The 26,632-nt window shown below is 51.9% G+C and overlaps 11 protein-coding genes across 11 annotated transcripts; 5 read left to right on the top strand and 6 right to left on the bottom strand.

Moving 5' to 3' along the window:
• Positions 1 to 501: 501 nt before the first annotated feature.
• Positions 502 to 2,424, bottom strand: QC761_117470 (uncharacterized protein; the record flags this gene model as incomplete). The annotated part of the gene is made up of 1 exon (XM_062875029.1): positions 502 to 2,424. One exon carries the CDS (start codon positions 2,422 to 2,424, stop codon positions 502 to 504), a length of 1,923 nt encoding a protein of 640 aa, XP_062738253.1.
• Positions 2,425 to 3,115: 691 nt separating this feature from the next.
• Positions 3,116 to 3,913, bottom strand: QC761_117465 (uncharacterized protein; the record flags this gene model as incomplete). Its single annotated transcript, XM_062875028.1, has 1 exon — positions 3,116 to 3,913. One exon carries the CDS (start codon positions 3,911 to 3,913, stop codon positions 3,116 to 3,118), a length of 798 nt encoding a protein of 265 aa, XP_062738252.1.
• A 1,045-nt stretch (positions 3,914 to 4,958) lies between these two features.
• QC761_117460 (uncharacterized protein) lies at positions 4,959 to 6,026 on the top strand (the record flags this gene model as incomplete). Its single annotated transcript, XM_062875027.1, has 1 exon — positions 4,959 to 6,026. The coding sequence occupies one exon, from the start codon at positions 4,959 to 4,961 to the stop codon at positions 6,024 to 6,026; it is 1,068 nt and encodes a 355-aa protein (XP_062738251.1).
• Positions 6,027 to 6,447: 421 nt separating this feature from the next.
• On the top strand, positions 6,448 to 7,657 carry QC761_117450 (uncharacterized protein). The gene is made up of 3 exons (XM_062875026.1): positions 6,448 to 6,858; positions 6,910 to 7,225; positions 7,279 to 7,657. Exons 1-3 carry the CDS (start codon positions 6,797 to 6,799, stop codon positions 7,390 to 7,392), a joined length of 492 nt encoding a protein of 163 aa, XP_062738250.1. The 5' UTR covers positions 6,448 to 6,796; the 3' UTR covers positions 7,393 to 7,657.
• An 80-nt stretch (positions 7,658 to 7,737) lies between these two features.
• QC761_117440 (uncharacterized protein) lies at positions 7,738 to 8,534 on the top strand. Its single transcript, XM_062875025.1, has 2 exons — positions 7,738 to 7,800; positions 7,858 to 8,534. The coding sequence occupies exons 1-2, from the start codon at positions 7,773 to 7,775 to the stop codon at positions 8,229 to 8,231; spliced, it is 402 nt and encodes a 133-aa protein (XP_062738249.1). The 5' UTR covers positions 7,738 to 7,772; the 3' UTR covers positions 8,232 to 8,534.
• Positions 8,535 to 8,904: 370 nt separating this feature from the next.
• QC761_117430 (uncharacterized protein) lies at positions 8,905 to 10,642 on the top strand (the record flags this gene model as incomplete). The annotated part of the gene is made up of 3 exons (XM_062875024.1): positions 8,905 to 10,052; positions 10,080 to 10,226; positions 10,288 to 10,642. The coding sequence occupies 3 exons, from the start codon at positions 8,905 to 8,907 to the stop codon at positions 10,640 to 10,642; spliced, it is 1,650 nt and encodes a 549-aa protein (XP_062738248.1).
• A 369-nt stretch (positions 10,643 to 11,011) lies between these two features.
• TAL1 (Transaldolase) lies at positions 11,012 to 13,196 on the bottom strand. The gene is made up of 5 exons (XM_062875023.1): positions 12,758 to 13,196; positions 12,549 to 12,579; positions 12,106 to 12,389; positions 11,669 to 12,052; positions 11,012 to 11,607 (listed from the first exon to the last, which is right to left on the bottom strand). Exons 1-5 carry the CDS (start codon positions 12,794 to 12,796, stop codon positions 11,371 to 11,373), a joined length of 975 nt encoding a protein of 324 aa, XP_062738247.1. The 5' UTR covers positions 12,797 to 13,196; the 3' UTR covers positions 11,012 to 11,370.
• Positions 13,197 to 13,513: 317 nt separating this feature from the next.
• On the bottom strand, positions 13,514 to 16,471 carry QC761_117410 (uncharacterized protein; the record flags this gene model as incomplete). Its single annotated transcript, XM_062875022.1, has 2 exons — positions 13,514 to 16,190; positions 16,258 to 16,471. 2 exons carry the CDS (start codon positions 16,469 to 16,471, stop codon positions 13,753 to 13,755), a joined length of 2,652 nt encoding a protein of 883 aa, XP_062738246.1. The 3' UTR covers positions 13,514 to 13,752.
• Positions 16,472 to 16,500: 29 nt separating this feature from the next.
• Positions 16,501 to 17,201, bottom strand: QC761_0019640 (uncharacterized protein; the record flags this gene model as incomplete). Its single annotated transcript, XM_062872059.1, has 2 exons — positions 16,865 to 17,201; positions 16,501 to 16,576 (listed from the first exon to the last, which is right to left on the bottom strand). Exons 1-2 carry the CDS (start codon positions 17,026 to 17,028, stop codon positions 16,501 to 16,503), a joined length of 240 nt encoding a protein of 79 aa, XP_062738245.1. The 5' UTR covers positions 17,029 to 17,201.
• Positions 17,202 to 17,613: 412 nt separating this feature from the next.
• QC761_117400 (uncharacterized protein) lies at positions 17,614 to 19,820 on the bottom strand. Its single transcript, XM_062875021.1, has 4 exons — positions 18,599 to 19,820; positions 18,185 to 18,364; positions 17,862 to 18,110; positions 17,614 to 17,798 (listed from the first exon to the last, which is right to left on the bottom strand). The coding sequence occupies exons 1-3, from the start codon at positions 18,866 to 18,868 to the stop codon at positions 18,003 to 18,005; spliced, it is 558 nt and encodes a 185-aa protein (XP_062738244.1). The 5' UTR covers positions 18,869 to 19,820; the 3' UTR covers positions 17,614 to 17,798; positions 17,862 to 18,002.
• On the top strand, positions 19,517 to 26,473 carry TUS1 (Rho guanine nucleotide exchange factor). Its single transcript, XM_062875020.1, has 2 exons — positions 19,517 to 24,457; positions 24,516 to 26,473. The coding sequence occupies exons 1-2, from the start codon at positions 20,750 to 20,752 to the stop codon at positions 26,172 to 26,174; spliced, it is 5,367 nt and encodes a 1,788-aa protein (XP_062738243.1). The 5' UTR covers positions 19,517 to 20,749; the 3' UTR covers positions 26,175 to 26,473.
• The last annotated feature ends 159 nt before the right edge of the window (positions 26,474 to 26,632 follow it).

Genomic DNA, 26,632 nt, shown 5'->3' with positions numbered 1-26,632 from the left:
TTAGTCTTCCAGAAGATGAATATGGCAAACCGCATGGCACCTATTTGCTCTCTGTCCAACAGTAACTATCAGTTCTTCTCGAACGTTGGTAAGGTACATATATTGTAAGAAAGCACCTGACGGGAAAGTCGTCGGTGAAAAGTCATAATAAATAAACTGTTGCTATTTGTTGTTTAATCATGGCATATCTTACGCATTTCATACAGGGATACCACATCGGCTGTTTATCTGCCGCATCCTCCATCAAAATTCGACACTGGTGGTAATGTCATGGCTTCCAGGCACATCTCGTTAAGTTTCTCAGTGCTGTGGACAATCTCTTTCACATACTGCCTATGCAACCCTTGGATGAAATCGATGACTGGATATAGACTAAGAATCCCGTTGCTTAAACAACCAAAAATAGGGCAACAATCACCACCGAGTCAACATCAAAATGTCATCAAAGAAGCTCCAGATCTTGGTCTATTATTCATATCACCTCATCCACCGCACACTCACTCACGCACCCCCCTGCAACCTCCTAATCCTCTCCTCCGCCGCCCTCGCCCTCCTTTCCCTATCCAACTTCATCCTCTGCTCAGCCGTCAACCCCCTCGTCTCCTCCTCCCTCTGATTCAGCGGAGCCCCTCCCAACACGCCCCCCCTCCTGGGTTTACCCTCCTTCACCACCGGCCCTTCCTTCTTCAGCCTCTCCTCCTCAGCCTTCCTCCTCTGTTCCTCCTCCTTCTTCTCCCTCTCCGCTCGCTTATCTGCGTCTTCCCTTTTCAGAGCAGCAGGAACATGCGCAGCCTCCCAATCCCACTTTTTCTCGCCTGCCTCTGACCTCGCTACCCTAAATGCATCCCGCGTGGCGCGATCACCGGCAAGATCAAAGGGAGTTTTCCCTTCCGAGTTGAGAATCGTTGGATCAGCGCCGGCGCGGGTAATGAGACCTACTATTACCGCTGCCGAGTTTTGCGAAGCGGCAAAGTGTAGAGGGGTGGGAGTGTGATGGTTTTGTTGGGTGTCTTTTGGTTGGAAGACAAAGTTGGCGTCGAGTTTGTTGTTGGTCAAATACGACAACAAGGCAGGGAGTTTTGACCGGCGGATGATGGACTGTAGTTGGGTGGTGTGGAAGATGGCCGCCTCTTCCTCTTCTGATAGTTTCGGCGCCGCTGGCTTTGACTCTTTTGGCTTTGTAATCTTGGATGGCTCAGCAGTCGATGCTTCTGGTTCTGGCTGAATCTCCTTGACTTTTAGTCTGGTGAGCTCGATAAACGACCGCATGAGTTCGTTCTGGGTTGCTCTTCTCGTGTTGAAGGGGAAGCCTCGGATGCGAGGGTCGTTGGCGCGAAGGACTTGGCCTTCATATGGACCGAAAAGGGTTCTCCGGTTCGTCATTCCAGTTGCGCGGATGAACAGGAGGTCCGAGGTGTCAATGAGGTTCTTCCAGTCTTTCAGGAGATTTCGAACATCCTCCACCAAGGCCTGCTCGTTGTAACGACGAAGGGACGAACCAGCGGAGTGGGCCGTTCCCTTTGCGTTATCGTTCGCCGACTGAGAGCCACCCTGCTTGCGACGAGTGGTATACCGATGGAACGTCTTGTGCGCCAGGACAACAGCTTCTCTGTTCAAGGGGCCTGTAGTGCCGTGTTTGCTCTTCTTCGGTGCCAGTGAAACAACCATAGCAGCGAAATGGCCACCTCCGATCATACACATAAATATGTGCTGCCCATTGTAGCTCGCCGGCACAGACTGCGCATCTTTTGGAGGCTTGGGCATGGAGATGGGCGCAAGCTGTCTCTTCTTGATCGCCTCCACGATGACATCCTCATTTTCCAGCTCCTCGGCGGTGAACAGGGCTCTGTAGATTCCATAGTATGTCTTTTCTGGCAGCTTGGGGGACTCGAACCAAAGTAATGGTGCCTTGCCCGTGCCTTTCTTCTGTTTTGCATCCACGTCGTCACCTTCGTCATTCGGTTTGCGCTTGTCCACCAGATTGGCCTGTTTCTTCAACAGAGCGGTAAGAGTGGTCTCCTTGCGCCCGGTATCCTCCTCTTCGTCTTCGCTATCTTCGCTTTCGGAACCTGAAATGCTCTCGTCGAGCTCATCGACAAGCTTTTCGAACTCGGCCTCGGAGACTGGGCTGAGGCCATGGAGCTTTTGCTTGAGGTTGTAGTGGTGTAGATCGGTCTTAAGATGATCTCGCTGCTCTTGTACTGTGACAAACGACAGACTGCAAAGGGAACAAGCTTGCGATCCGATCACATTGTCGGCCGTCGCGGGGCTTGGAGTTTGGGTCGCTGTTGTGATATCCTCTTGAACTGCCAGTCTACCGCTCGCATCGGCATCGGTCTTGAGGGACAGAGTGGTGGTAACGTCTGGTGGGAGGTCGTAGAGGTAAAGTGGCCGCCGCAGGAGCTCGTCCTGTGGTTTTGCCATTGCGCGCTTGGTTTCGGGGCGTTTGCGACTGGCGATAATAGGGAGCGTTGATGGTTGGAGGTTTCGTGGAATGAGGACTTGGATCGCAGCTCAATCAAACACCGGTCTTTTTATGGGAACAATTAGACTGAGAGACACCTGGCTCTATCTCCCGCTCCAAGCAATAGTATGCTTTCCAACACGATCTTGTTAAATCATTATTTCAAAGCTTCACGAATGGTGGCGCGGGGCAATTCCTTATCGCCAAGTGGTACACCGATAAGAGTCATACCGAGATACGTCACTCTACGGACCCTAACCCTTACAGTGATTTAGCACTGGAAAGAGACAAAAAAGATTGAGAAAAACTATATATGATTCACTGCACAAAAAATAATAAGAGGGAGGAGGGCTCAATTAAGAAAAAAACAAAAGTAGAATATCAATTATTACAATCGAGACACCACTTGGTGCCAACCGATATACCTTACCTTAGGGAGATCCACACGACTAAATACGGCTCACCTGCCTTCGTCAAATGAACAACGAGAAGAGGCTTGTGCAAAGAGACAGCTCAGCGGAATCGTGATTAAGAGAAAGACAAGTTAGTCCTATCTTGTAGGCCGATTTAACTCAACGCTCAGCTCACTCCAAACCCACTTCTTGTTGTTATCTCACCTTGAAAGAAATACAGACAACGAGACTTGCTCACCTAGTCGAATGAAAACCGAGAAGTGGGCTGTATTCCAGGAGAAAACTGAGCAAAATCATTGTTCTGAGAAAACCCAGCGGACTCGGGAAAAAGGTTCTCGCTCGCCTGATTTGACTCAACGCTCAGTTGTGTCCAGTGTACCTCTCGCTCGGGTTTAGCGATGTTGTTCTTCGAAGAGATGCCCGTCCAGGTTCCGCATAATCGAGCCAGAGTCTCATCATGAACCTGTGGGGCTTCTCGATCAGTGATGGAGTTCTGAGAAGATTGCCTCGACGACTCACTCAGACTCGGTCTTGAGGGGGAGTTCTCAGCCGGCGGGTAGACAACCTCCTCACTCTCAATCCGCTCCCTGCGCCTTCGCCCAGCCCACTCCAATGTAGCGTGGCGGATATACTGAAGGCGCTCAAGATACTCATCCCGTGTCTCTCCTCTGTAGCGAGGAAGGACCTTGGCCAGGGTGGAAAGATCATTACGGGGAGAGTGAACACGCTTCCGGTACTCTTCAGCAGGGTCACAAGATACCCAGAAAAGCTCAGCACTAGGGACATACGAAGGATGAACAGCATAATTAATGCCACGCTCAGCCTTGTAAGCCCAGTAGCTCAAGATGATGTAAGGGCTGTCAGTTACAAGAGGCGCGTAGAAATCACGGCACTCTCGGCAGAAACCGAATTTTGCACTAGTAATCACCTCCGGGTTGTCACACCGAGCCCGCGTCCTCGAAGTCAACTTACACGGAACAGCATGCTCGTAGACGTGTGTACACACCGTATAAGCCTTGTGCTCGAGTTGACACATTTTGATGGTCAAAAAGGGCTAGCTTTATCTCTATACCCCAAAGGTTAAGTAGGTCGATATCGAGACAAGCTTTTACGATAACACGAATGTTGAAGCAAGCTGAGATGTGGGATGTAAAACGATGCTGTTGTAGTGCCATCACGACCAGCGTTGGCCTTAAATACACGAGGTGAAGCCAACATCATTGATGCATATAACTGCATTGTAGTCGGGAGTTATTGACAGTAGTCAAAACAATGGCTTTGTTCCGGCATCAGTTCTCTTGTGAGCGTTAGTATCAGACAGTAACTTGGCAACTTCAGGGACAAAGAGGTCATAATGGTATTATTGAAGGTCACCAAAATGATTGGGTGAGAGTTGCGAACAGGTGAGGCAGTGGCTATAATGGATTTTGGAGCAAGCATCCTCCTTCACCACAAATAGTTGATACGCATAAGTATGTTGGCCCATATGATGTTGTAAAGCATGCATCGAAAGTAAACTAAAGGGCCTTTTAAATACCTTTAAAGGCCTTTTAATTATCTCGAAGGCCTATTAACTTTATTTAAAAGCCTAGTAGTCATCCTTTGAGGTGTAGATAAAATATGGGCCAACTTGTTTGTGTGTCAATTATTATGTGGGCAGGGTGGCACCTCCATTCTCGTTCAGATAATGTCCCATACTGCGACGTAACGAAACCAAAAGGTTGATTTTCAACATGATCCTCACGAGAATGGACGAGCCTGCAAGTAGGAAACATTGATGTTGTTATGTTGAACGCTTACTCATCGGGCCGTCAAAAGCCGAGGCGCGATGCCGCAGCTGAAGGATAATCATGAGGTAATCGTCGGTCAGCAAGTCTCGGCAGGCAACTCTCCACCACCCTCAACCATCATGAAGACAAAGCAATCCAGAGATCGGAAAATGATGATCTAGAACCCTAGGTCTCTAATACATGAATATATGATCACTCAATCTCACTTAAGCATCGTGTCACGACTTCTCTCCCAATCCAGAGTCTACCAGCTTCTTCTCGCCTCCATCGAGAAGCAATCCTATAATCTATATGAGGCGTCCTTTCCTTCTCCTCTCAATTCTCATCGCATTTTTCGCAATCATCCTCACATACTACAAGCCTGACATTCTTCAGATCTTGACCACATACACAGGCACCACCATCCTCACCCTAACAACCCACCTCACAAGCCTAACCACCAACCCCAACATCACCACCCCATCACACATGAACACCGCCAAAACAACCATGTCTCGCACCCTCCACCACGCCAAAATCACCCCCCATCTCTCCTCCACCCGCGGCCACTCGGACCACGGCTGGCTAAACACCTACCACTCCTTCTCCTTTGCAAACTGGTACCACCCCTCCTACACCAGCTTCGGCTCCCTCCGCGTCCTCAACGAAGACCGCGTAAAGCCCCAATCCGGCTTCCCAACCCACCCCCACCGCGACTTTGAAATCTTCTCCTACATCCTCTCCGGCGAGCTCACCCACCGCGACTCCATGCTCACCAAAGGCGCCGAGGGTGACAATGTCTCCCCCGATCAGTTCTACCGCATGAAGCGCGGTGACATCCAGTTCACCACCGGCGGAACGGGGATCGCTCACTCAGAGTTCAACGAGCACAGGAGGGATACTGTCCACTTCTTGCAGATTTGGGCTTTGCCTTGGAAGAGAGGGCTGAAGCCGAGGTATCATACCAGGCATTTTAGTGAGGAGGATAAGAGGAAAGGGTTTGTGACGATTTTAAGTCCGCTGAAGGGGGGTGTGGACGCTACTGCTGAGCAAGAGGCCAAGGCGGAGGCGGTGGTCGAAGGGACAATTCCTATTCATGCTGACTTCTTGATGGGGGCGGGGATTATCACTGGTGGTGGCAAGTTTGAATGGATTGTGGGAGGAAGAGGGAATGTGACGGAGCAGAACAAGAGGAAGGTTTTTGTTCACTTGCCCATGACCAAGGGAGGGAAGGCGAGTATCAGGTTGGATGGGAGAGACGATGCTGTATTGAAGGAGGGAGATGGAGCGTTCATCGAAGGAGTGAACAAGGGAGATAAGCTCTGGGTGGAAAGTGTTGGCGAAGTCGAGGCTGAGGTTGTGGTTTTGGATACCGCGTAGGCATGGTTTGCTGTTGATCAGACAAGCAGAATGTGATACCCAGTTGCAAGACTTGATTCTAATAGACTTTATATGTTCGGATAAACTTTCAAACCCGGCCCAGTGCTTCACATGTCATGTATGACCAACGTCTTCCTCACCACGATCCGCAGACCGACAGCAATGAAGAGATGAGAAATCCCACAAGGAGAGAGAGGTTACAAAAATTCCCTACCAGTACAAGCCTGGCAGGAGCGGTCAGGTATGTAGTTTTCAACTAGCAAAAACGCGATCTCGGACGAATCCTCACTGATACGCGTAAAACCCCTGCACTTGGATGGAGAAGAAAAAGAGAAAGGAGAGTTGAAATTCTGGTAGGGATTTGCTAAATTTGTACTTGAGTGAGAGTGGTCTGTGCACGCCTGCAAAATTTGGGGAAACTGCAAATTGTCTGTGCGCTGGTGAGCACTGGCCAGGTGAGGTGTCGGTGTGACCCTAACCCTCTAGTTGCCTGAACGGAGGCGGAGGGCCCGCGACGGTGAGGGACGTGGTTATGAAAGCCGGTTGATCTCAGGAGTCGTGGCATGAATTGAGTGTTTAAAACTAGGCTTGACTGATATATTACTACTTTTTGTATTCGAGTTCATACTGTTCTCATTTTGCGCATCAATTGGCTCTTCCCTCAAACTCGCATCCTGTAACTGCATCACTTCAGTTTGTTGACAGCGTCATTGAAATTCAGTTCTGATACACACGCTCCAACTTGTATAGACAACGACACTCTCCCAAAAATGACCTCCCAACTTCCAGCGTTCCCTCGATTTGTCTTTACAATAGCAGAGCCAATATCACTGTAAGATCTCTTTGGTCGCTTCCGACGTCACCCACTAACCACATGCCTCAGCATCTCCGGCACTATTGGCGCCGTTGTATTCCCCCGTTACTTCCTCGCAGCTCAAACACCAACCCCCATGCTATCATTCCCAGAACAATCCCTCCTGGTCTCCCAACAACTAGGAAACATGTACTTCCTCGCCTTCCTCCTCGGCCTCTTTGTCCTTCACAGTACCACCGAGATCAAAGTCGTGAGGAGCTACCTCTGGGCGCTCTGGTTGGCTGACATTGGACACATGGCTGTTACATGCCGTATTCTTGGGTGGGAAGAGTCGGTTGGGATGTTGAGGTGGAACGAGATGACTTGGGGAAACTTGGGTGCTACTGTAAGTTCAATCCATTGTTGTGGTATATTCGCTGACACGTGCGGTGGGTAAAGGGATTTCTCTTCACTGTAAGGAGTTTGTACTTTCTGGGGGTGTTCGGACCCGATGGGTCAGATGAAGAGGACACCAGGGGAAGGAAAAAGACAAGGAGGGTGAAAGAGCTGTAATCGTGAGACAAACCAAGACTCCAAAGTGATGGTGTCTGGCTGATGATGTCCATTCCTTGCAGACAGAGGTGAGTGAGCAGTTGGGTGAGCTTTTGTTTAGTTGTTGAACAAGTTTTCGGTGGATTAGTATTGCGGCAACTCTACGGGATACAATGACCAGAAGAAAGCTGTATAAACAAGTTGCTATATGAACATACATGAACTTAGTCTGTACCTTTGTGTAAGTGAGACTGCAGATACCCTAACCCTAATGGTGTTTATCAAGGTTGAGCTGCCAGCTTTGCACCCGCGGCCCGTGCTTTGCCGAGCACTGTCTAATTCCTTGCCTGCCGCATCGGAAGAGCGATCACCAGTACAACAACCCCTCCACAGCCCTCAAGATGCCGACCAGCTCATGTAAAGATATTCGTGCGTTCCTCGTTGTCAATTGCTACAGCCTTCTCGAAACTAACCTCTGGTATCCAGGAGACGCCTTGGCGCAATGCCTCCAAGAGTCTGAATGCGTCATGGTGCAGCGCAACTCGGCCGCCGACTGCCTCCGCGAACCTCTCGTCGATACCCTCCCGCTCAAGTGCAAGCAACTCAAGAAGGGCTTCGGTGAATGCCGCCGTGGCATGGTCGACATGCGCAAGCGCTTCAGAGGCAACCAGCCCATTGCTTTCACGAAGATCCAAAAGACAGAGGACACCGGCGAGGGATACCAGTTGTATGCGGGCAAGTCTGCTTTCGCAGGGACACGCGGCGAGACAGACGGCACCAACAAGGCGCCAGAGGACTGGAGAGAAGCTGAGAACAGGAAATACAGAGAAGCACAGGAAGCTGCTGCGAAGAAGTCATAGCAGACCTATGGGAAAGCATGGGACGATACCCGGGGTTGCGCAATGTAATGGGATAAGGAAAACATATGTGCGATATCTGTATTATATTTGAATTGGGTCATTAGGGCATAGCAGGCGTTTTGGCAAAAACAAAATCAGACTCTGGGCAAAGAGGCATGACTGTCACTTGGGTGTTGTTGGGGGTAGAGGTCAGCGGCAGGCGACGGCATGCTCTTTCGTTTCCAAACATCCGGCACAGCATTCCTTCCACCCTTCAGAACTCATCAGACAAAGGAGGCACACTCTCTTCAACAAACTTCAGGTAGTCGACAGTCTTTGGCCTCTCCGATCTGAACACCCAGACGAACAAGAGCCAATGGTGGTGCAACGTGACAGCGCAAAGTCAAAAAAAGAGACCCCTGCTACGCAGCACTAAAATAGGACCCCGGAGCGATTGACCGTGGCACAGAAATCAGATATCCACCATCCGACTTTTGCGCATCATGGCCAAGGGTCAGTGACTCGTGGACCTGCTACTTATTCTCACCGACTTCAACTTTGGATCACCCCTTTCAAACGGTTTTTGGTTTCATCAATTGATCCTTGACAAAATGGGGGTTCCGTGAACCCTTCCTTCAGCAAACCGAGAAAACAGCACTCCCGTTGCAACAGCTCGTCACACGACCAAAACACGATGCCGGCAATAACCAACCTTTTCAACCGCCAACCACCACGGCGGACACTGTTCATAATCTTCGGCACCCTGTCATTTTTGACATTATGCATGTTCACCATTCACTTCCCAATCCTCAACCAGCTATCTACACTACGAGTGTTTGATACGATTGGAAGAGGGCATCACAAACCACACCACCACCAAGAAGCTGCAGGAGAAGTCGTGGTGACAGTGACACCACCGACGCAGGGGCAAGAAGATGGGCAAAGCGGGATGACGTCTTCAGGGTCGATAGGTGCACCCCACCTTGAACCCCAACCCAGACCTCACTCACCACCACCACCATCCCACGACATCGACATGGACACCAATCACAACCTTAAAATGAATCCCTCTCAGCACCCCATGGGCGGTGCTTCCGCCAACAGTCAGGAGGAGGAAGAAATGGATCTCACGGCTAGCAACCACAAACACCACAAGCACCCCCCTCCCCCACCACTAAACCTCATCTCCCCCCTTCCCCCTTCCCACCCCCCACTCCGCCGCCTAATCATCATCTCCGACGTCCACGGTCACCTGCTTCCTCTCCAGAAACTCCTCTACTCCAAACTCAACTTCTCCCCCACCTCTGGTGACCACGCCATCTTCGTCGGTGACCTAGTGACCAAAGGCCCAGACAGCAAAGGCGTCGTCGCCCTAGCCATGTCCATCGGCGCCTCAGCAGTGAGAGGAAACCACGAAGACCGTGTCCTAGCAGCAGCCTACGGTCTCAAAAAGCTAGACTACTGGCCTCAGCAACAGGACGACAGCGACTCAGCCGAAACAGAAGGCAAAAAGGAGCGTGACAGGCAAAAGGAGCACCAAAAGGACGAGCACGCCAAGTCTGTCGCGAAAAGCCTATCAAAGTCACAACTAAAATGGCTGGCAGAACGCCCTGTGATATTGCACGTTGGCCAGCTGGGGCACCTCCCCCAGTTATCGACAGAGCAGAAACACCACAAAGATGGCAAGAAAAAGAAGGGCGGCAATGGCGGCGAAGAGGATGAAGGTCTGCAACAGCCATGGAATCCCCTCAACGAAGTTGTCGTTGTCCACGGTGGTTTGGTACCAGGTCTTGACCTTGAAAAGCAAGACCCCTGGGCGGTGATGAATATGCGGAGTTTGATATATGCCCCTTCTTACAACAACAACAACAACAACAACAACAACAACAACAACAACAACAACAACAACAACAACAACGGCCACAACAACGGCAAAGATGATGACAAGGAGGAAGAAGAAGAGGTTCCCCTACCGGTAGATAGCACCGACGACGGGGAGCCCTGGTCAAAAGCCTGGTTTGTCTTGCCCCCTTGATGCCCCCCTCGCTCTGCGTGTGTACTAACAATGCCCCCCCAGGAGCCGCTACCAAAACCACCTATCCCCTTCTTCTTCACACGATACTTCCAAAAAAACAATCGTCATCTACGGCCACGACGCTAGGCGCGGACTGCAGGTCGATCCCCATGTGGATATCACGCCCTACTTCCAGAAACAAAAGGGCTCCAATAAGAAAGGTAACCGGCCCAAAAAGGAAAGGGGCATCAGATATGCGTTTGGGTTGGACAGTGGGTGTGGGCACGGGAAGAAGTTGACTGCTTTGGTCATCAGTCTCCCGGTTACTACTACTACCGAAGGAGGGCAAGGGGAGATCAAGCATGAGATTGTCCAGGTGGGGTGTGATGACATGAGCACGGGGGATGATGCTCAGTAAAGGGGCGGTTTGCGTGCATTAGAAAAGCGGTCACTGCGTTTTTAGGTGTCTATTTTATTGCTTACAGGCAAAGCATTGCGCATTTGTAGCGGCGTTGAGTTTTTGGCTTTTAGCTATTGGATTGGCAGGTTTGGCAAGCAAGTTGGGTATAAGTAGATTGTACATAGCCATAACACACAATCTCACACACACCCACACAGACATACACACAGACAGAGACACACACACACACACAGAGAGAGAGAGAGAGAGAGAGAGAGAGAGAGAGAGAGAGAGAGAGAGAGAGAGAGAGAGAGAGAGAGAGAGAGAGAGAGAGAGAGAGAGAGAGAGAGAGAGAGAGAGAGAGAGAGAGAGAGAGAGATTTTATCAATCGTATTCTGTGATGTTCCACGATATCGCCATAGTCTGTCTTCAGCATGATACATATAGGATATAGGTATGAGATGTAATACCGAAAGGTTTTTATTAGAGTATCAAGATCATCGACCTCAAAACGCACTTATACGTCATCAGCCACCACCACACTAATCTTATCTCTCACGCCGCCTCGACCACACCACACACAAACATCAAAATTGCCTCAAAAGCCATTAATCAATTACTGAACTAACAGCCCATTGCTCATCAAAGAAGTCATTCCATCCCAGTTTTTTAACCAGCAATTGTGCTTGAAACCCGAGTGTATTTATTCATTTTTTAATCATTATCCCTTTTCTCTCTTCAACCATCTAAGCCTGAACCTTGGCCTTGATGATATCCTTCAGCGTGACAGCATCAGCAGCGAACTTGCTGATACCCTCACGGAGCTTCTCAACAGCCATCTGGTCCTCGTTGAAGTCGAAGCGGAAGGCGGGCTCGTCGTTGATGTAGGTCTTCTTCTCAATATCGAGAGCGGAAGCACCCTCGGCGTTGAGCTTCTGGGGGACGGCCTCGGAGGAGTTCATGAGCTCCTCGAGGAGGTTGGGCTGTTGGCACAGAACGTATTAGCCACAGGTCTGATAGGAAACAGACAGGGAGATAGCTTACAGAAATGGTAAGGTAGTCGCAGCCAGCCAGCTCGGTGATCTCACCGGTGTTGCGGAAAGAGGCACCCATGACGATCGTCTTGTATCCAAACTTCTTGTAGTAGTTGAAGATGCTCTTGACGCTGGCGACACCGGGGTCCTCCTCCTTCTTGTACTCCTTCTTGTGGGCAGCCTTGAACCAGTCGAGGATACGGCCGACGAAGGGGGAGATCAGGAAAGCGCCAGCCTCGGCGGCGGCGATGGCCTGGACCAGAGAGAACATGAGGGTAAGGTTGGTGTTGATGCCGTGGTCGCGCTGGAGGATCTCGGCGGCCTTGATACCCTCCCAGGTGGAGGCGATCTTGATCAGGACGCGGTCCTTGGAGACACCGGCCTTCTCGTAGAGCTGGGGGAACATTAGCTTTCCGTGGCGACATTTCTGACCTCAAGAATTCATACCTGGATGAGGTGGAGAGCCTTGTCAACGGACTTCTTGGTGTCGAAAGAGAAAGCGGCATCGACCTCAGTGGAGACCTTGCCGGGGACAATCTCAAGAATCTTGCGGCCGAACTCGACGAGGAGGTGGTCGAGAGCAGAGTCGACTTGTCTGTCAACGGAACCACCCTCGGCCTTGGCCTTCTCGACAGCAGCGTCGAGGAGAGCGGCATACTCGGCCTTCTTGGTGGCGGCGAGAATCAGGGAGGGGTTGGTGGTGGCATCCTGGGGCTTGTACTTGGCAATGGCTGGAAGAGATGTGAGTATTGTATCCAAAAGGAAGGCGGAGGGGTAGTTGTCGTCGTTCGAGGAAGACGCAATCGAGGGTAATACTAACAGGCAAAGTCACCTAGAAAACCAATGTTAGCCACCGCATTGTTGAGACTTGCCAGACAGGCATCGTCCAGGAGGTAGCTTACCAGAGTCACTGACAACAACCTAAAGCAAGACGAACAGCAAACATGTTAGCCCAGTCCTCAAAACCAAAGCTTCCGCTTCAGAAAAGACCAGCTTCGCGACACCGCCCAGACGAAGTGTGTTGGGCTCATCAAGCCTCAATCCCCAACGAGGGGAAGGTTTGGCGGGGTAATTTGGACGGGGGAGGGACGGAACATACGGTGCCAGTGGCCTTGAGCTGCTCAAGAGAGTTGGACATTTTGATGATATTAGGATTTGAGGGGGTATCGATATAGAAAAAAAAACGAGTTACGCCTGAGTTGTTTGCTGCAATGAAAAGAGCAAAACGAAGACGGAGAGGGAATTTGTCGCAGGATGGTATGTGTCAGAAAAGAGTTCAATGGAAAGAATGCCCAAGGGAGTGTTGGGAACCGTTGCGGATAATATCCTACTTTCTCTACGGCTTTTAGCGGGGCATCTTCGTCATGAGCGCCCCGGACATCGCCCCCCCCTTGTCTTCCAAGCAGTCAATGCCCCTCGCCGCTGCCGCCTCCTTCAAACTTAACACGGAGAAGCCAATCCCATGCTCAACATCAGATGAGAAGGGTGGCCGTTGTTGGCTGACTTGACATGGCGATCACTCATACAACCATCCAAACTATTCCCGCTACTGCAGAGGCAAGAAGCTCAGCTCAGCAGCTACCACAGACATTTGGAATCGCGCGAGTGCTGTCATCGGACCTGGCCATCCGACATAGCTCCGACAGTGGGGATTTGGACCACTAACAAGAACCCCCCCTTACTCAGCCATGACCAGGAACACCCAGCATCGGGCGTGCCGCGAGCCATTGGCATGATTGGATCCTGCAGGCCAGATCCACTTCCTCAAATAGCCAAAAGTCAGAAAAGACGCTACCCACCTTCAACCTCACCCTTTATTCTCCTCGGCGCGGAGAAGCTTATATAATGGATATCTTGTCTTACAACACCATCACCGACTCCTGACATATGCCATATGAACATCAAACACAACTTAGTACTTTTATTCTACCAATGATGATGATAATAATGATGATGACCTAGCATTACGCAAACCCGAACCTGCCTGCTAAGAGTAGTCCGTCCACAACCCGTGGAGTAGCTCCCGGTCATCGCCCACACCTAACGGGCACCAACCCCCACACTCTTTATGCCCGTGCCCAGAACCACCCCCTCTCAATCCTCATAGAGCTCACCGTACTCCCACATACCCCGATGGGCATCACTCGCCACCTTCTCAGCCTCCTTGAGATTCTTCACCAGAGACTCGAAAGCCTTGCTGCTCTCCCAACGCTTAAACTTCCGTGGGACAAGGCCCCATCCAGCCTCAATGATCCTACGATTGAGGGACTCGGTGACCTTGTGGGAACCCTCAGCCTTGGGGTCATAGATCGTGATGTAGCTGACGCCCTCCTTGGAGTCAATGAAGTCGAAGCTGCCTACAAGCTGCTTGCCCTCGGTGATTTCGTAGATGTAGTTGATGGCGTCGTTGAGGTAGTCGGGGGAGGCGGGAAGCTGGACAAACGAGAGCTGAGCATCAATCGCCTGGGCCTTCAAAGCCTGGGTGTTGAACTCTGGGCTCAGGGGACGGAGCTTGGACCATGGCTGCTTCTCGGTGTTGCCATAGTCGATGTACACAACCTCAGCCACCTTCGCGGTGCGATCGTTGGAGCGGATGCGCGCTCTGTACCATTCACCGTCCTCAGTGAACTTGGCAGCAACAAAGTCTCCAGCCTTGGGGCTGTCCTTGAGGCCAGCATTGTTGCTGGGGTTCAGGTGGAAGCTGCGGAACTTGTTCATCAGCGTCTCAAGAGCAGCGGTGCCCTTGCCAATCTCTTGGACCTTGATCCGGCCGTTGGAGTCAACATTGGTGATGACAATATCGCGGTAGTCCTCTGGCTTCTTGTCAATGGTGACATCAACATCAGCAGACTCGGCAGGGGCGGCCTCTTCCTCCTCTTGGGCATCCTGAGACGGATCCCAGTCCTTCCAGAGACCTTTTCTGGCCTCCTTGGCACGCTGTTGGGCAGCAAGCAGTTCGGAAGCGTTGCCGGCCTTCTGAGCAGAGTACTCATGAACGGAGGCAAGACCCTCCTCGACAAGAATCTTGGCAAAGCTCTCACGGTTAACGTAGAGGTCACCGATGAAGCCGCCAACCTTGTCGATGTCATGAACATCAATCTCGCAGTCGCGCTGGTTGCAACGCTTATTGGCCAAGTCCAAGGCCTCCTGGCCAAAGGGCTCACCCTTCTCCTGCGCATTTCTACCAGGCGCACGGGGGGCACGAACGCCGGCCAAAACGAGGGTGAGCTTCACGCCCTCGCGGGGGATGAGGATGGTGAAGCGGGAGCCAGACTTGCAGAAATCGACGATGCCAGGGACCTTCTTTTGCCGGGAAAGAGTAGAAACCTGGATCTTGGCCTTCTGGACGCTCTCTGACACATCAACGTAGTTCTTGACCTTGGGAGACTTGCCGGACCAGATACCCTTCTTCTCCTCCTGAGCCTTTTCTTGAGCGGCCAAGAGCTCATCGTAGTTGGGAGCGCGGTCAGTATCGTCCTTGCGATGACGGATAACAGTGGCGTAACCGCCCTCGACAAGCTGCAGACCGATGTTCTTGCCGCCCTGGGTAACGGTGGCAACCTCACGAGCCTCAAAGTCATCAGTAGCAGGCTTTGTCCCGTCGACAGACACCTTGACATGTTTGCCAATGAGCTTCTTGCGCAAGAACTCCTTGGCCTCCTCTCTCCATGGTGCCTCTGAAGCCTCCCCGGCACGGGGCCCGCGGACACTGCTCAAGCTGATTCTCTTCTCGGCACCGGTTTTGTTACGAACAATGATGGTATCGCCGCCAACAATCTTCGTGACGGTGGCCTCAGCCTCCTTGTTGTCGGTAGCCTTGGGAACAAACGCTCTGTGGAGGCGCTTACGGGCAGACTTGGCCTGCTCCTCTGCGGCCCGAAGAGGAGCCATATCGGGGCCAAGGAAGGTGGAGTGGAAGTCATTGCAGCGAGCGAGACCTTCTTGAAGAAGGAACTCGGCAATGTTTCCGCGGGGGTGCAAGATAGCGGCAACCAGCTGTCCTTGTGGGCTCACACCCACAATCTTGACCTTGACCTGGCGCTGAAGGAGGCGAGACTCGACAAAGGCGCGGGCCTCATCTCCAAACTCCTCGGCCGGCTGGACTTGTCCGTTGGATGGGTTCGTTCGGGCCGTCGATGGGGTGCGGATGCCAGCAATCAGAGTCATGACTTGCCAATGCTTCTTCTCGGTGAGGAGTAGGCGAGCGAGCAATCGGTCGCCGCTAATAACGCGCTCGATAACGCCCTCCACCGTCTTTCCCTTCCACTTGTTGAGGAAGTCAGGCCCACCGAGATCGTTTTGGACCTCAATAACACCGCCAGAGCCGGAAAAAAGACCTTTGCCTTCGTCCTTGGCCTCGCTCTCGTAGATTCGGAGAGTGTCGATCATGGCCAGGGCAGCCTCGGACTCTTCCTTTCTACCAGCATCTTCTCTAACCTTGAGCCAACCAGCCTTGACAGACGCTTCTGGGAAAGTGGTGCCGTCTTGAAGCTGAGCAGTACCGTATTCCCGGCCCGAGTTGGGGATGGTATCTGAGATGTGTCAGCCAATATGCGAGACAGTCACAGCGGTACATGATGAGGAGATATGAGATCTTACACAAGACAGTGAACTTGATTGGCTTTCCGACGGTCAAATTCCGGAGAAATTCGCGGGACTGGAAAGCGTACGGCTCATCACCGTCCTTGCTGAGCCGAGGAGCAGAGACATAAGCAAGAGAGAATGTCTTTTCTTGCGAAGGGTTGTTTGGGCTGGAGAGAACAAAGGTGTCTCCGCTGAGGACCGACTTGACGTTGGCGAAGTGAGCAGCCATGATGATGGAATTGTGTGTTGTTTAGAAAATCAATGGCCAGGTGGGTGGGACAACGGAGAGTCGATATATAAGGGAAGCAAGTGGCAAGAGAGCCAACGATCCCACCTCTATACAGTGAATTGTCAGTTGAACTGCTCCCCACAGCTGATATCACTTGTCGACAGTTCCATCAGATGGCGGTATTCCAATCAGATAGTTCTTTGTTGTTTCTTGGGATGAAGAGTTCGGAGCATGATAACGGCTTGGTGATAGTTCGAAGGCGTTGGGCAGGCAGCCCTCACCGTCGTGTCATGCCCCCCACTAAAATGCCTAGAACTGATGTTGGGGATGGGATGGGATGGGATGGTGGGCGCCGAGAAGCCCAGCCCCAGGAAGGGTTGACTGTGTACATACCGAAAGAAAGCTGATGGATGATCAGCAAGAAAGAAGAATGTGAGTATGTTCAGAAAGAGTTGAAGAAGGCTTAAGTTACACTTCAACAGGCGGTGCGTGGTGAGAGGTGAGGTGGTGGCTATTTGACAGCTTTCATCATTAATTTGGATTGGCTCCATATGCATATTGTGGGGTAGGCTTCAAGGGACTCGTCCGAGTTTCAGGGGCTCAAGCTCCCAGCTGCTTGTGTAACTTGAACCACCCGAGCTAGGCAAAAATAGGCAAGTCGCCGCCCCAGATAACCGAAGCATCTCTTTTTTAACTTCACTCCATCATATGTATCTAGCTTCTGGAGTTGAATAAACTGTCTACAAGAGTTCTTATGCTGTTTATATTGGTTGTCGAGCCCATTGCTCTCTCCTGAAAAATTATCTGGCACAAAGGTGACCCGGGGCCGTCAAACCAGACCACACAGTGCGTGTGACGTGTGAAGTGCGGGGAGCACAAACACAGTGCAGGAACTGATGAACACAGCCTGATCAATGGCTGGTATTTTAATTTTGGATGACAACAAGTATGTATGGAGAGCTTTCACATTGAACCATGATAGTTGTTTCTATCGACAGTCATTTTATGAGTAGCTGTATCAAACTGCTTGAGGTCAAGCAGAGCTTAGACCTGGGATCTGTCGATACCTGCGCGCGCACCGTGATTACCCCGCCCTATTTCGTCATACGCAGTTCCAAGCAACTTATACAGGGCGGCAATGGCTTTTGGGAAAATTATTGTTTTTATTTGTGCCATCTCGAGTGACTTTGATGAAGGCAACCAAGAGGATCAATTACTACGGTTTTATCCAGAAGTAATATTGTCCGGCTGGTCCACTTCCCATAAGCACCGACTTATCAACTGACAAAGCGCTACGAAATAACTTAAGCAGAGATACCAATGACACCTGAAACCAAACAAGTCAGCTTATGGCCTATCAGGGGTATTGCTCTCCAGTTAGAAAACTTACCGCAGGCAGGGCGGGCACCAGCATTGCCAGTCTTGAGGGACTCCTCGGTGTCACCCTTGCCAAGATCGTCAGTGCCGGCGTGGACGACGACGGTGCGCCCAATGACGCTCTCGGGGCCAATGAGCTTGATGAGGTTGTCGGTCACGGTGCCCTTGGAGTTGCCCTGGGCATCGGTCTCAATGTTGCCCAAGTCACCAACATGGCGGTTCTCGTCGGTCCGGTTGCCGTGGGTCTTGCCATGGGGGTTGACTGTGAAGGAATCGGTGGTTAGCAAGTGGCTCCCCAGAGTCCAAGGCTGAAGGTATGAATATATGATGACTTACAGTGAGGGCCGGCGGAGGTGCAGCCGTTGGTGTTGTCACCAAAGGTGTGGATGTGCATGCCACGCTTGGCATTGGCATCATGGCCAGTGATGTCCCAGGTGATGGTAGTGGGACCGTTCTCGGTCTCCTGCTCGAAGACAACGGAGCCGGAGACCTTGGAGTCACCACGGACGACAGCAACTATACATCCCCAGTGTTAGCAACAGCATGTCCAGGGACCAAAGCGCCTCTGCACCGGGCCGCTCCTGCAGGGTCCAGTCAGCCCTCCTCCCAGGGCTTTGAGAACCCTTCCGGCCAGATAAAGTGCCCATCAAGGTTGTCGGATCTTGCTCAATTAGGATGGACGGGCAACTCTGGAGGACGAGGAGTGTGCAGAAGGTGGGGTAAATCTGTTCAGACTCAAAAGCTACATACCAGCCTTGACCATTTTGACGGTTTTGTTTGGAAGGTTGGAGGTTTACTTGAGGTTGAGTGATCGATTGGGAGTGCCTGAGCTGAACGGAAGAGACTAGATACTCGGGGAAGCTCGCGATATTTGAGAAGGGAAAATCCAGACACACGCGGGAGCAATGGCGGGGGACACTTCGGAAACCCGAGGATCGGATCGCTGGTGAAGTGGGGTCCAAATGGATGACGAGAGAGCTCCCGCGGCGGAGACCTAGCTGAACCCCGCACTGCCGTCATCCCCCTTATTTCGAGGGCGGCGCTTACCAACAGCGGAGCATCTCGAAACTTCGAATGCGGCACTGCGACACGGAAAACAACCCAAAGATTTCTCTGGGCCCTCTGATAGGTATTTGAGAATCTCCCATGCTTCCCCGGTCGTGTGTTAGTTGGAAGGTGCCAGTGCCTGGCTTGGCACTTAACCCCTCTGTGCCCCTCATCCTAATGCTGAGACAGGGAAAGTGATGTATATATTCGAGATGCGCTCAAAACATCTCGCGAGAAGGATGAGCGTGGGAGGGCCCGATATTTGGTCTATATTTTTGAATACCACATGGCTCGCAGGACCTGGGTTGATGTATATCTGAGCAAACTTTGATGTGGCGCATACTGAGGTCTGGTACATGCATGCTGATTTAGATTCTGCCCACTATGGTATGTATGGCACGTTTGATGTGGACAAAGTAATGTAGACCCCAATGCAGAATCAAGACCTTGGAGAGTAGTAAATACCCTTTCGAATATTTTTGAGTTCCCTCGTGCCGAGGATCATGCTGGTTTCTACACCGTTTTCTTGTGACATCAAGCTGTTGCCATGTAATCATAAGTGGTCGAGAGGCGCCCGACATACTCACAATCTGGGCAAATATACCACATACGTGCTCAATACAGGTAGATTGTCTATTCGACTGGTGACTGTAGTCTCTCACGTAGACTTACATGCCGTTATCCGTCATGATTCAAGGCTTATTGGTTTGTAGACGTTGATGTGACGGAGAACAACAGCCAGATGGTGATAAGTGGCTATGGAACGGGAGGTCCCAAGCCAAGTCCTCAACACGAAAGGATGAACTCCGACCCATGCGAGCCAAAAAGTGCTGGCTGTGCGACAAAAGCCATTGTTCGCCAGGCCAACGTGACTTGAAGAGGGTGAAGAGCCGAGGAGACTGCAGTGATCATTGCTTGGGAACACCGAATGACGGGAAGGGCTAAGATTAGCAGTTCTTTCATGTCAACTTATATGTGTCTTGTTGGGTTCTTTTGCCGTCCTTTTGTCGCCATCGAGCCTGACTGTCTGCCTCGGGCCCTGCGCCTCTTTTGACTCCCGTCTCCGTCTGCGACGCTACGAAGAGGAAAAGGCTCAAGCCATCTGTGGCTTGGGCTCACCTGCAGTCAACAACTCAAACTCAATCCTCACACAGGTCGCCGCTGTTTGAGATCCCAAACCTCGGGGCGATCACGAGAACCTAGCACCACAGCGCTTCGCGCTTCATTTTGCCATTCTTCAACCATCTGCTGGTGTGCTACAGAAGCACCCGACAGCACCTCGCAACTTGCCCAGTGACAAGACCCAGGGTTGACTGTGACCCTGCCAGAGCCAGAGGACTCCACCTCCACACACCCACACGCCGCCCGGCGAACAGGCACAAGGCACGCAGGCCTTGTAACGGCGTCTTACCTCTTGCATCCACTTTGCCGACCCACGACCCAGGGCATCGATCCACTGTTCACGAGGGACCCGAACCATGTCTTGATAACTTCGTCGACGCCTCCAACCGTCGCCGATAATCGATATTCGAGCGCCGTGCTTTGTAGCGCACATATGCGGAGGCCGGTTCCACGCGGTTGAGTCTTACGATTGACTCTTGAGCTCCATATACCCTATCTACATTGCCCCTGGCCCGTTCGCCTTTCAGATCCTACACTGAACCTTCCAGGTTGCCGTCGTTTGACCAGGTCACCCTCGCGAAGGTGTCCACTTGTATCGAAACCGCTCGGTAGTACTCTGCGCGCGAGAGGACGAGGTATCGCCGCGCCTACCCTTTTCTCTCTCTCAGCCTTTGCGCTCTCTCCAGTGTCAGAAATATCTCCCAGCCGGCGCTTGTCTCTACAATCATCACCATGTCATTCCGCGGGGACGAGTCGCGCCGCTATGGCCATGTGCCCCCCGCGCAGTATCCTGTTGCCGGCGGTGCGCAACAACAGCCGGCAGGATACCCTCAACGACAACCGAGCTTCAATAACGGGGACGAGTCGAGTTTCTTCAATCAGGATGTGGCCGCACCCAGACCTCAGCCCCTCTGCATCGGCGGCAACAATGTGGGGAGGGGTGAAGACGAGCTTTTCATAACGAGTCCGACGGTAGATTCTCAACCACCACCTCCGCCGCCGCCGTCGAACCGAGCAAGCTACATGCCACCTCCTCCGCTGACCCCCAATACTGCCTATCAACGACAGTTCCAGGGCAACGTCCCGCCTCCACCCCCATCACATTCTACGTATAATCCCCAGAATTTTGCTCGATCGCAATCCACCTCACTTCCATACCACCCATCACCAGCGGCGAACCGATATACGCCCACAGCGAGCCCAACTTACAACGCGCCCCCTCAGAACTTTACTCCCCAAGCGTACAACCCAGCTGCGTATGCGAATGCCACTGCTGTGGTTCCGCAAAGGCACTCTACCGTTGCAGGGTACAATAACAACAACTATGGTTATAATTACAGTTCAGCCACGGTCCCTCATGTGTCTGCGGCCTATGTTCCTCCTCCGCCCTCAGGTTATGGGGGGGCTCAACAGCCCTCGGCCACTACTTCTCCGGCGCTTCCAAACTCTTCTTTTGAGCCAACACTTCACACCCCGCAGTATGCCCAACAAGCACCAACTCCATCATCCGTTAGCTCTCCCCGTGAATCACAGTACCCGGCAAATTATGGCGGACAGCAATACTCCAATTCTTATGCTACCAATGGAGCCAACATCCCACAGAGCCCTGGGCTCTCTGCCTCGAGCTCACAAGCACCTTATCCAACGCATTCCCAAATTCCAGTTGGTCCAGGATACTCTCCAGATCCCACCTCTTTTACCAACCGGGCCTCTCGATCTAACTCGCACACATCGCCAATACCTTCACCCCCAAATCATGGGTATCAAAACTCTCTCATATCCCGCCACCCAACAAATGCTCCTCTTCCCAACCGCCCATTGGACGACTTGACGGAGGGAGCAAGTTGGAGAGCGAACGGACGAAGTAATAGCGACACGCGGTTTACTCAGGACAGCTTGATCCAGGATATTGTTTCTGACCTTGGGATTCCTTCCCGTGGGCAGCGGCCCTTGCCCGTTAATGGCGCTTTGTCTGACAATAACTTGGACATGGTGCGGCGTTATGGCTCTAATGCGTCTGGCACTACGATGCAAACTGCGACGAACTCGCTGTTGAATCGACACCCATCCGATGCCTCCTCTGCTCTGACTAGCAATAATGATATTTCGACGACATATAACTGGGACTCCGAGGAAAGCGACCCTGAGGGCGCCGCGGGGCTCCAGGCTATGCAAGATGATCTTGACGACCGAAGGTTTGGCGGAATGTCTTTCCCTGGATATCCTGATTACAAACCCTCGTCTTCGTCTGCACCTTCAGCAGGCACGCCAATCCCTGCTCCGTTGGGATCTCAGCTTTCTACGCCTGCGGAGGAGCAGCCTAGCACTGATAGCGACTATGGTGGAATGGATCTAGGAATGTATGGCGGCGGCTATGCTGGGAATCTTCATTATGGAAACGATATCAACTCGCCGTCAGCTACAGCTCATGACGGACCACGACCGCTCCCAGTTCCGGGACAAGTCCCTGATTATGCACCCTTTTCCGAAGCATCGGTAGACTATGGCGGCACTGGTGGTCTCCAACAGCCCCAGGTCCACCGTCTGAGCTTTGATGAGGGTGATGAGAGGGTGTCACTTCACTCGCGGCAGAGCAGCGACTCCCCTTCCAAAGAGGAGTATCCGTACGATCAGATGTTTTGGCACCCCGGCCTGTCTAACCGACCTCTGCCTGCTATCCCTCCAAGTCTAGAAGGACGACACAGTGGCTCCCATCTTGCCCCAGATCTGGTAAACAGAGCCGGTTATCAGCACAATCATTCTCTGAGTGCAGACTCTCGACTTCCATATCCGCCTGATAACCACGAGATGTATCCAGGTCAACATGCGATCCAGCAACAACAAGTTGAAAGGTCGATATCTTTGTCGAGCCACAGCAATACCCCTCCAGTGGTGGCACCTGCAAGGTCTAGGACAGATGCCGCCGAGGAGCGGAGACGCGCGCAGAAGCAGATGTCGCAGCAACACCAGCTTCCCTACCCACAAGGCGCCGCATATGAAGGCTATGAGACCGGTACTCCATCTTCCATGGCTGGCTATGATATGATCACCCTGCCCACTGGAAGACGGAAGAAATTTGTTCCTTCGAAGCTTAATGCCGCCGATATTAAGCGGTGTGCAGAACCATGGGCTCTTAGTGGCATAACTGCCTGGATCCGCGAGATGGCTGAGGGCGAGCCAGATCTGAAAAGGAAAACCATCGAAGAGGGCGTTCTCAAGCTTTTCTGTGCTAAAGTTCCGACCATGAATGTCGCCGACGCTGAGCTTCTGAGCGCCAACGTCGTCGAATCCATGTTTGCGGCTGGAATCCTGATACCCGAGGAAGAATGGGTCAAGTTCGGCAAAGGTCAACTGTCCGGTGTGCTGTGGCAACTTACTGGCTCTGGGTGCTACGCTCCAAAGCTGCATGAAGATGAGGGCATGGTCCCCAGGTTGCATGGAGATGGCATTCCTGTGAGATGCTACTCCCAGCATTGCGGCCGGACGCTTAAGAAGGTGAACCTGGACAACATGATGTCCGAGGACGATACGCCCACCCTTGACTGGGCCACTTTCCACGGCGTGACCATGGAAGACATCAAATCTAAGCACAAGAAGGAAGTCGAGAGGCAGAACGTTCTGCACGAAATTGTCACGGGTGAGGAAGATTTCATGAACCAGCTCGATGTTCTCCGACTGCTTTACAGGGATCAACTTCGGGTCTACCAGCCACCGATTATCGCGGCAAACAGACTCGAGAAGTTCCTTGAGGCCGTGTTTGGAAAGGTCGATGCCGTCCAGCAAATCAACAAAGAACACCTCCTTTCTCAGCTCAAGTATCGCCAACAGGAGCAAGGGCCGTGGATTGTTGGCTTTAGTGATCTTTTCAGGGAGTGGATCAGAAAGGCCAGGCCGATTTACATCGAGTATTGTTCATCATTCCCACACGCCACATACTTGATCAGGAGAGAGGCGAGCAGAAATCTTTTGTTCCGCCAGTTCCTCGACGTGGTCAGAGATCACAAGCGTTCTAAGCGTCTCGAATGGACCACATTCGTGAAGGCACCCATCACCCGGCTACAACGATACGGCCTTCTCTTGGAGACGGTCAAAAAGAACATGCTTGGCGAAAGCGAGGAGAAGGCCAATCTTGTCAAGGCTCTGGAGGAAATCAAAGCAGTCACTCACGAATGTGATGAGAAGGTTGCTGAGATGACGAAGAAGGTTGAGTTGATTGAACTTCAGGGACAATTAGTGCTGCGTCCAGGTTTCCAGTCAGTACTGAACCTCGACCATCTCGGCCGAGAATTACTCAAGCAGGGCGAGCTACAGAGACAGGGCTCAAAAGGCGTCCGTTGGGTTGATACACACGCGTTTCTTTTTGATCACTATTTTATCCTGGCCAAGGGTGTCGCCTCAAAGGATGGGAGGGGTGACAAGAAGTACGATGTTTCAAAGGAGGTGAGTAATTTTCCTGGCATTATTTACAACTCATGTCTGATGCTGACAATCGATGTAGCCAATCCCAATGCCGCTGCTGTTCTTGGAGAGTTTGAATGACGATCCGGTTGCCAAACAAAAGAGCTTGACAGCACCGCTGACCAGAACAGCGGTCGCAGCTGGTTCGGGTACGCAACTGAATAAGGTGGCCTCTAATGGGGCAGAGCGTCCTGGGCTTGAGCATGCCGGAACTAGTTCTTCCATGGGATCTATGAGTACGGTTACTCGCCTAGGCTCTGGTGGCACAGACGACGGGAAGATCATCTACCCCTTCCGTATCAAGCATCTCGGTCATGAGATCTACACCCTCTATGCCTCGTCGGCCCAGGAAAGGGCGGCTTGGTGCTCAGCCATTATTGAAGCAAAGACCAGACACGCACGAGCATTGCATGCGCAGAACGCGGAACCATTCCGGCTGCGCATCTTATCTGATGGTGCCTTCGCCTATGATTCTATCTCACTTATGGGCAGGCAACCGAGTGTATCGATTCGGGGTACTCCCTTGGATCGAGCCATCAGAGAGATGGAGCAGGTGTATGGCCCAGGTCGGGGACCTCCACCAGTCTGTAGAGCTACCGTGAACTGCGCCTGCGCCTTCACTGCTTTTGGCAAGTCGATGATCGCCATTGGAACGGACTATGGCGTGTACATATCGGAGTCATCAAATCCTCGCGGTTGGACGAGGACGGTGCAAATCAGCAAAGTCACCCAAATCACCGTCTTGGAAGACTTTTCGGTCTGTCTCCTCATCGCCGACAGATCGCTAATTTCATATCCTCTCGACGTGGTTTGCCCCGTCTCCAATTTCCCTGCACCATCCCATGACAACCCCCGCCGGGCACCTCAGCGGTTGGCCAAGGACGTCGCTTTCTTCGCCACGGCACGCATGAAGGATAGGACTCTCTTGTTTTACAAGCGCAAGGAGGGCATGCACAACACGTTCAAGGTTCTCGAGCCGGTCTTCCAAAAGGCAACTGAGAAGAGATCCCGGCTCTTTGGCGGCCGTAAGGGCGGCGCCGGCTCCACAGAATCATTCCGCGATTTTGACGAGTTTTACATCCCCGCCGAGTGCTTCTCTCTCAATCTCTTCCAGTCCTACATTGCTGTTGCCTCGGCCAAGGGCTTTGAGCTGTTAACCCTCGACAAGAAGGTTACGCAGTCGATTCCTCGAGACCTGAGCGCGCCAGCGATTGCCAACATCGCCTCAAGAATCAATCAGAGACCGCTGGGCATGTTCAAGCTCAACGACCAAGAGTTCCTGCTTACATACGAGGACTGTGCAGTCTATGTTGATAAGCATGGAGAAATCAGCCGGACGCTGATTATGGAGTACTCGGGCAAGCAAAAGAAGGCAAAGGCGGCGACCATGTTTGGACAGTACTTGCTATTGTTCAATGATGATTACGTGGAGGTGAGGAATGCGGAGAATGGGAGGTTGAGACAGATCATTGCGGGTAGAGATGTGAGGTGTTTGGATTACGGATTTAGGGGGCCGACAGGAAGCGGCATGGCAAACGGTCCTGGCGGTCTGCCACCCGGGCTGGTGGGATCAGCTAATGGCGGGCAGCCGGATTCGAAGGGGACGGTCAAGATTTGCATGAGCCACCCTGAGGTTCCCGGCGGTCAGATCGTGTTGGAGATGTTGTTGAATGATGGGCACACGGAGAAGAGTGCGTGAGTTGGATGACGAAGTGTAATGATGGTGTGGTTGTATTGTTTCTTTTTTGTGTTTTAAAGTTACAAGTTGGAGACAGTAGAAAAGAAGGATGGAACGGGGTACTTTGGAAGGGTTCTTCTTTTCACTCAGACGTTTTAGTGTCATTGTTTTTGTTTCTCGAAGAGGATGGATGGGTTTACCACAGAGGTGGGCCTTTACTGTCTTCAGTCGTCGGTTTTATTCTAGTGATTCCCCGGTTCTTCATTTTTCATAGTTATTAGAATGCATAATATTATTTACTGCTACGAGAGCTTCGTATTAACTTCGTGTATCGTGATGGATGAATCATGGGAGTTTCCTGTAGGGAAGAGAGTAGTCAAAGATGTTGGTGGGCTTGCAGGTCATCCCGAGGAAAGGGGGCCGCATGCAACAGATTCAAACATAGTGCCAGCTTCTGCAGTAGGCCTTCACCCAATAAA

The sequence above is a fragment of the Podospora bellae-mahoneyi genome (assembly GCF_035222275.1).
Source record: "Podospora bellae-mahoneyi strain CBS 112042 chromosome 1 map unlocalized CBS112042p_1, whole genome shotgun sequence".
Classification (NCBI taxonomy): Eukaryota; Fungi; Ascomycota; class Sordariomycetes; order Sordariales; family Podosporaceae; genus Podospora; species Podospora bellae-mahoneyi.
Note: the sequence above shows the minus strand (reverse complement) of the source record. Positions and strands in the feature narration are given on the sequence as shown.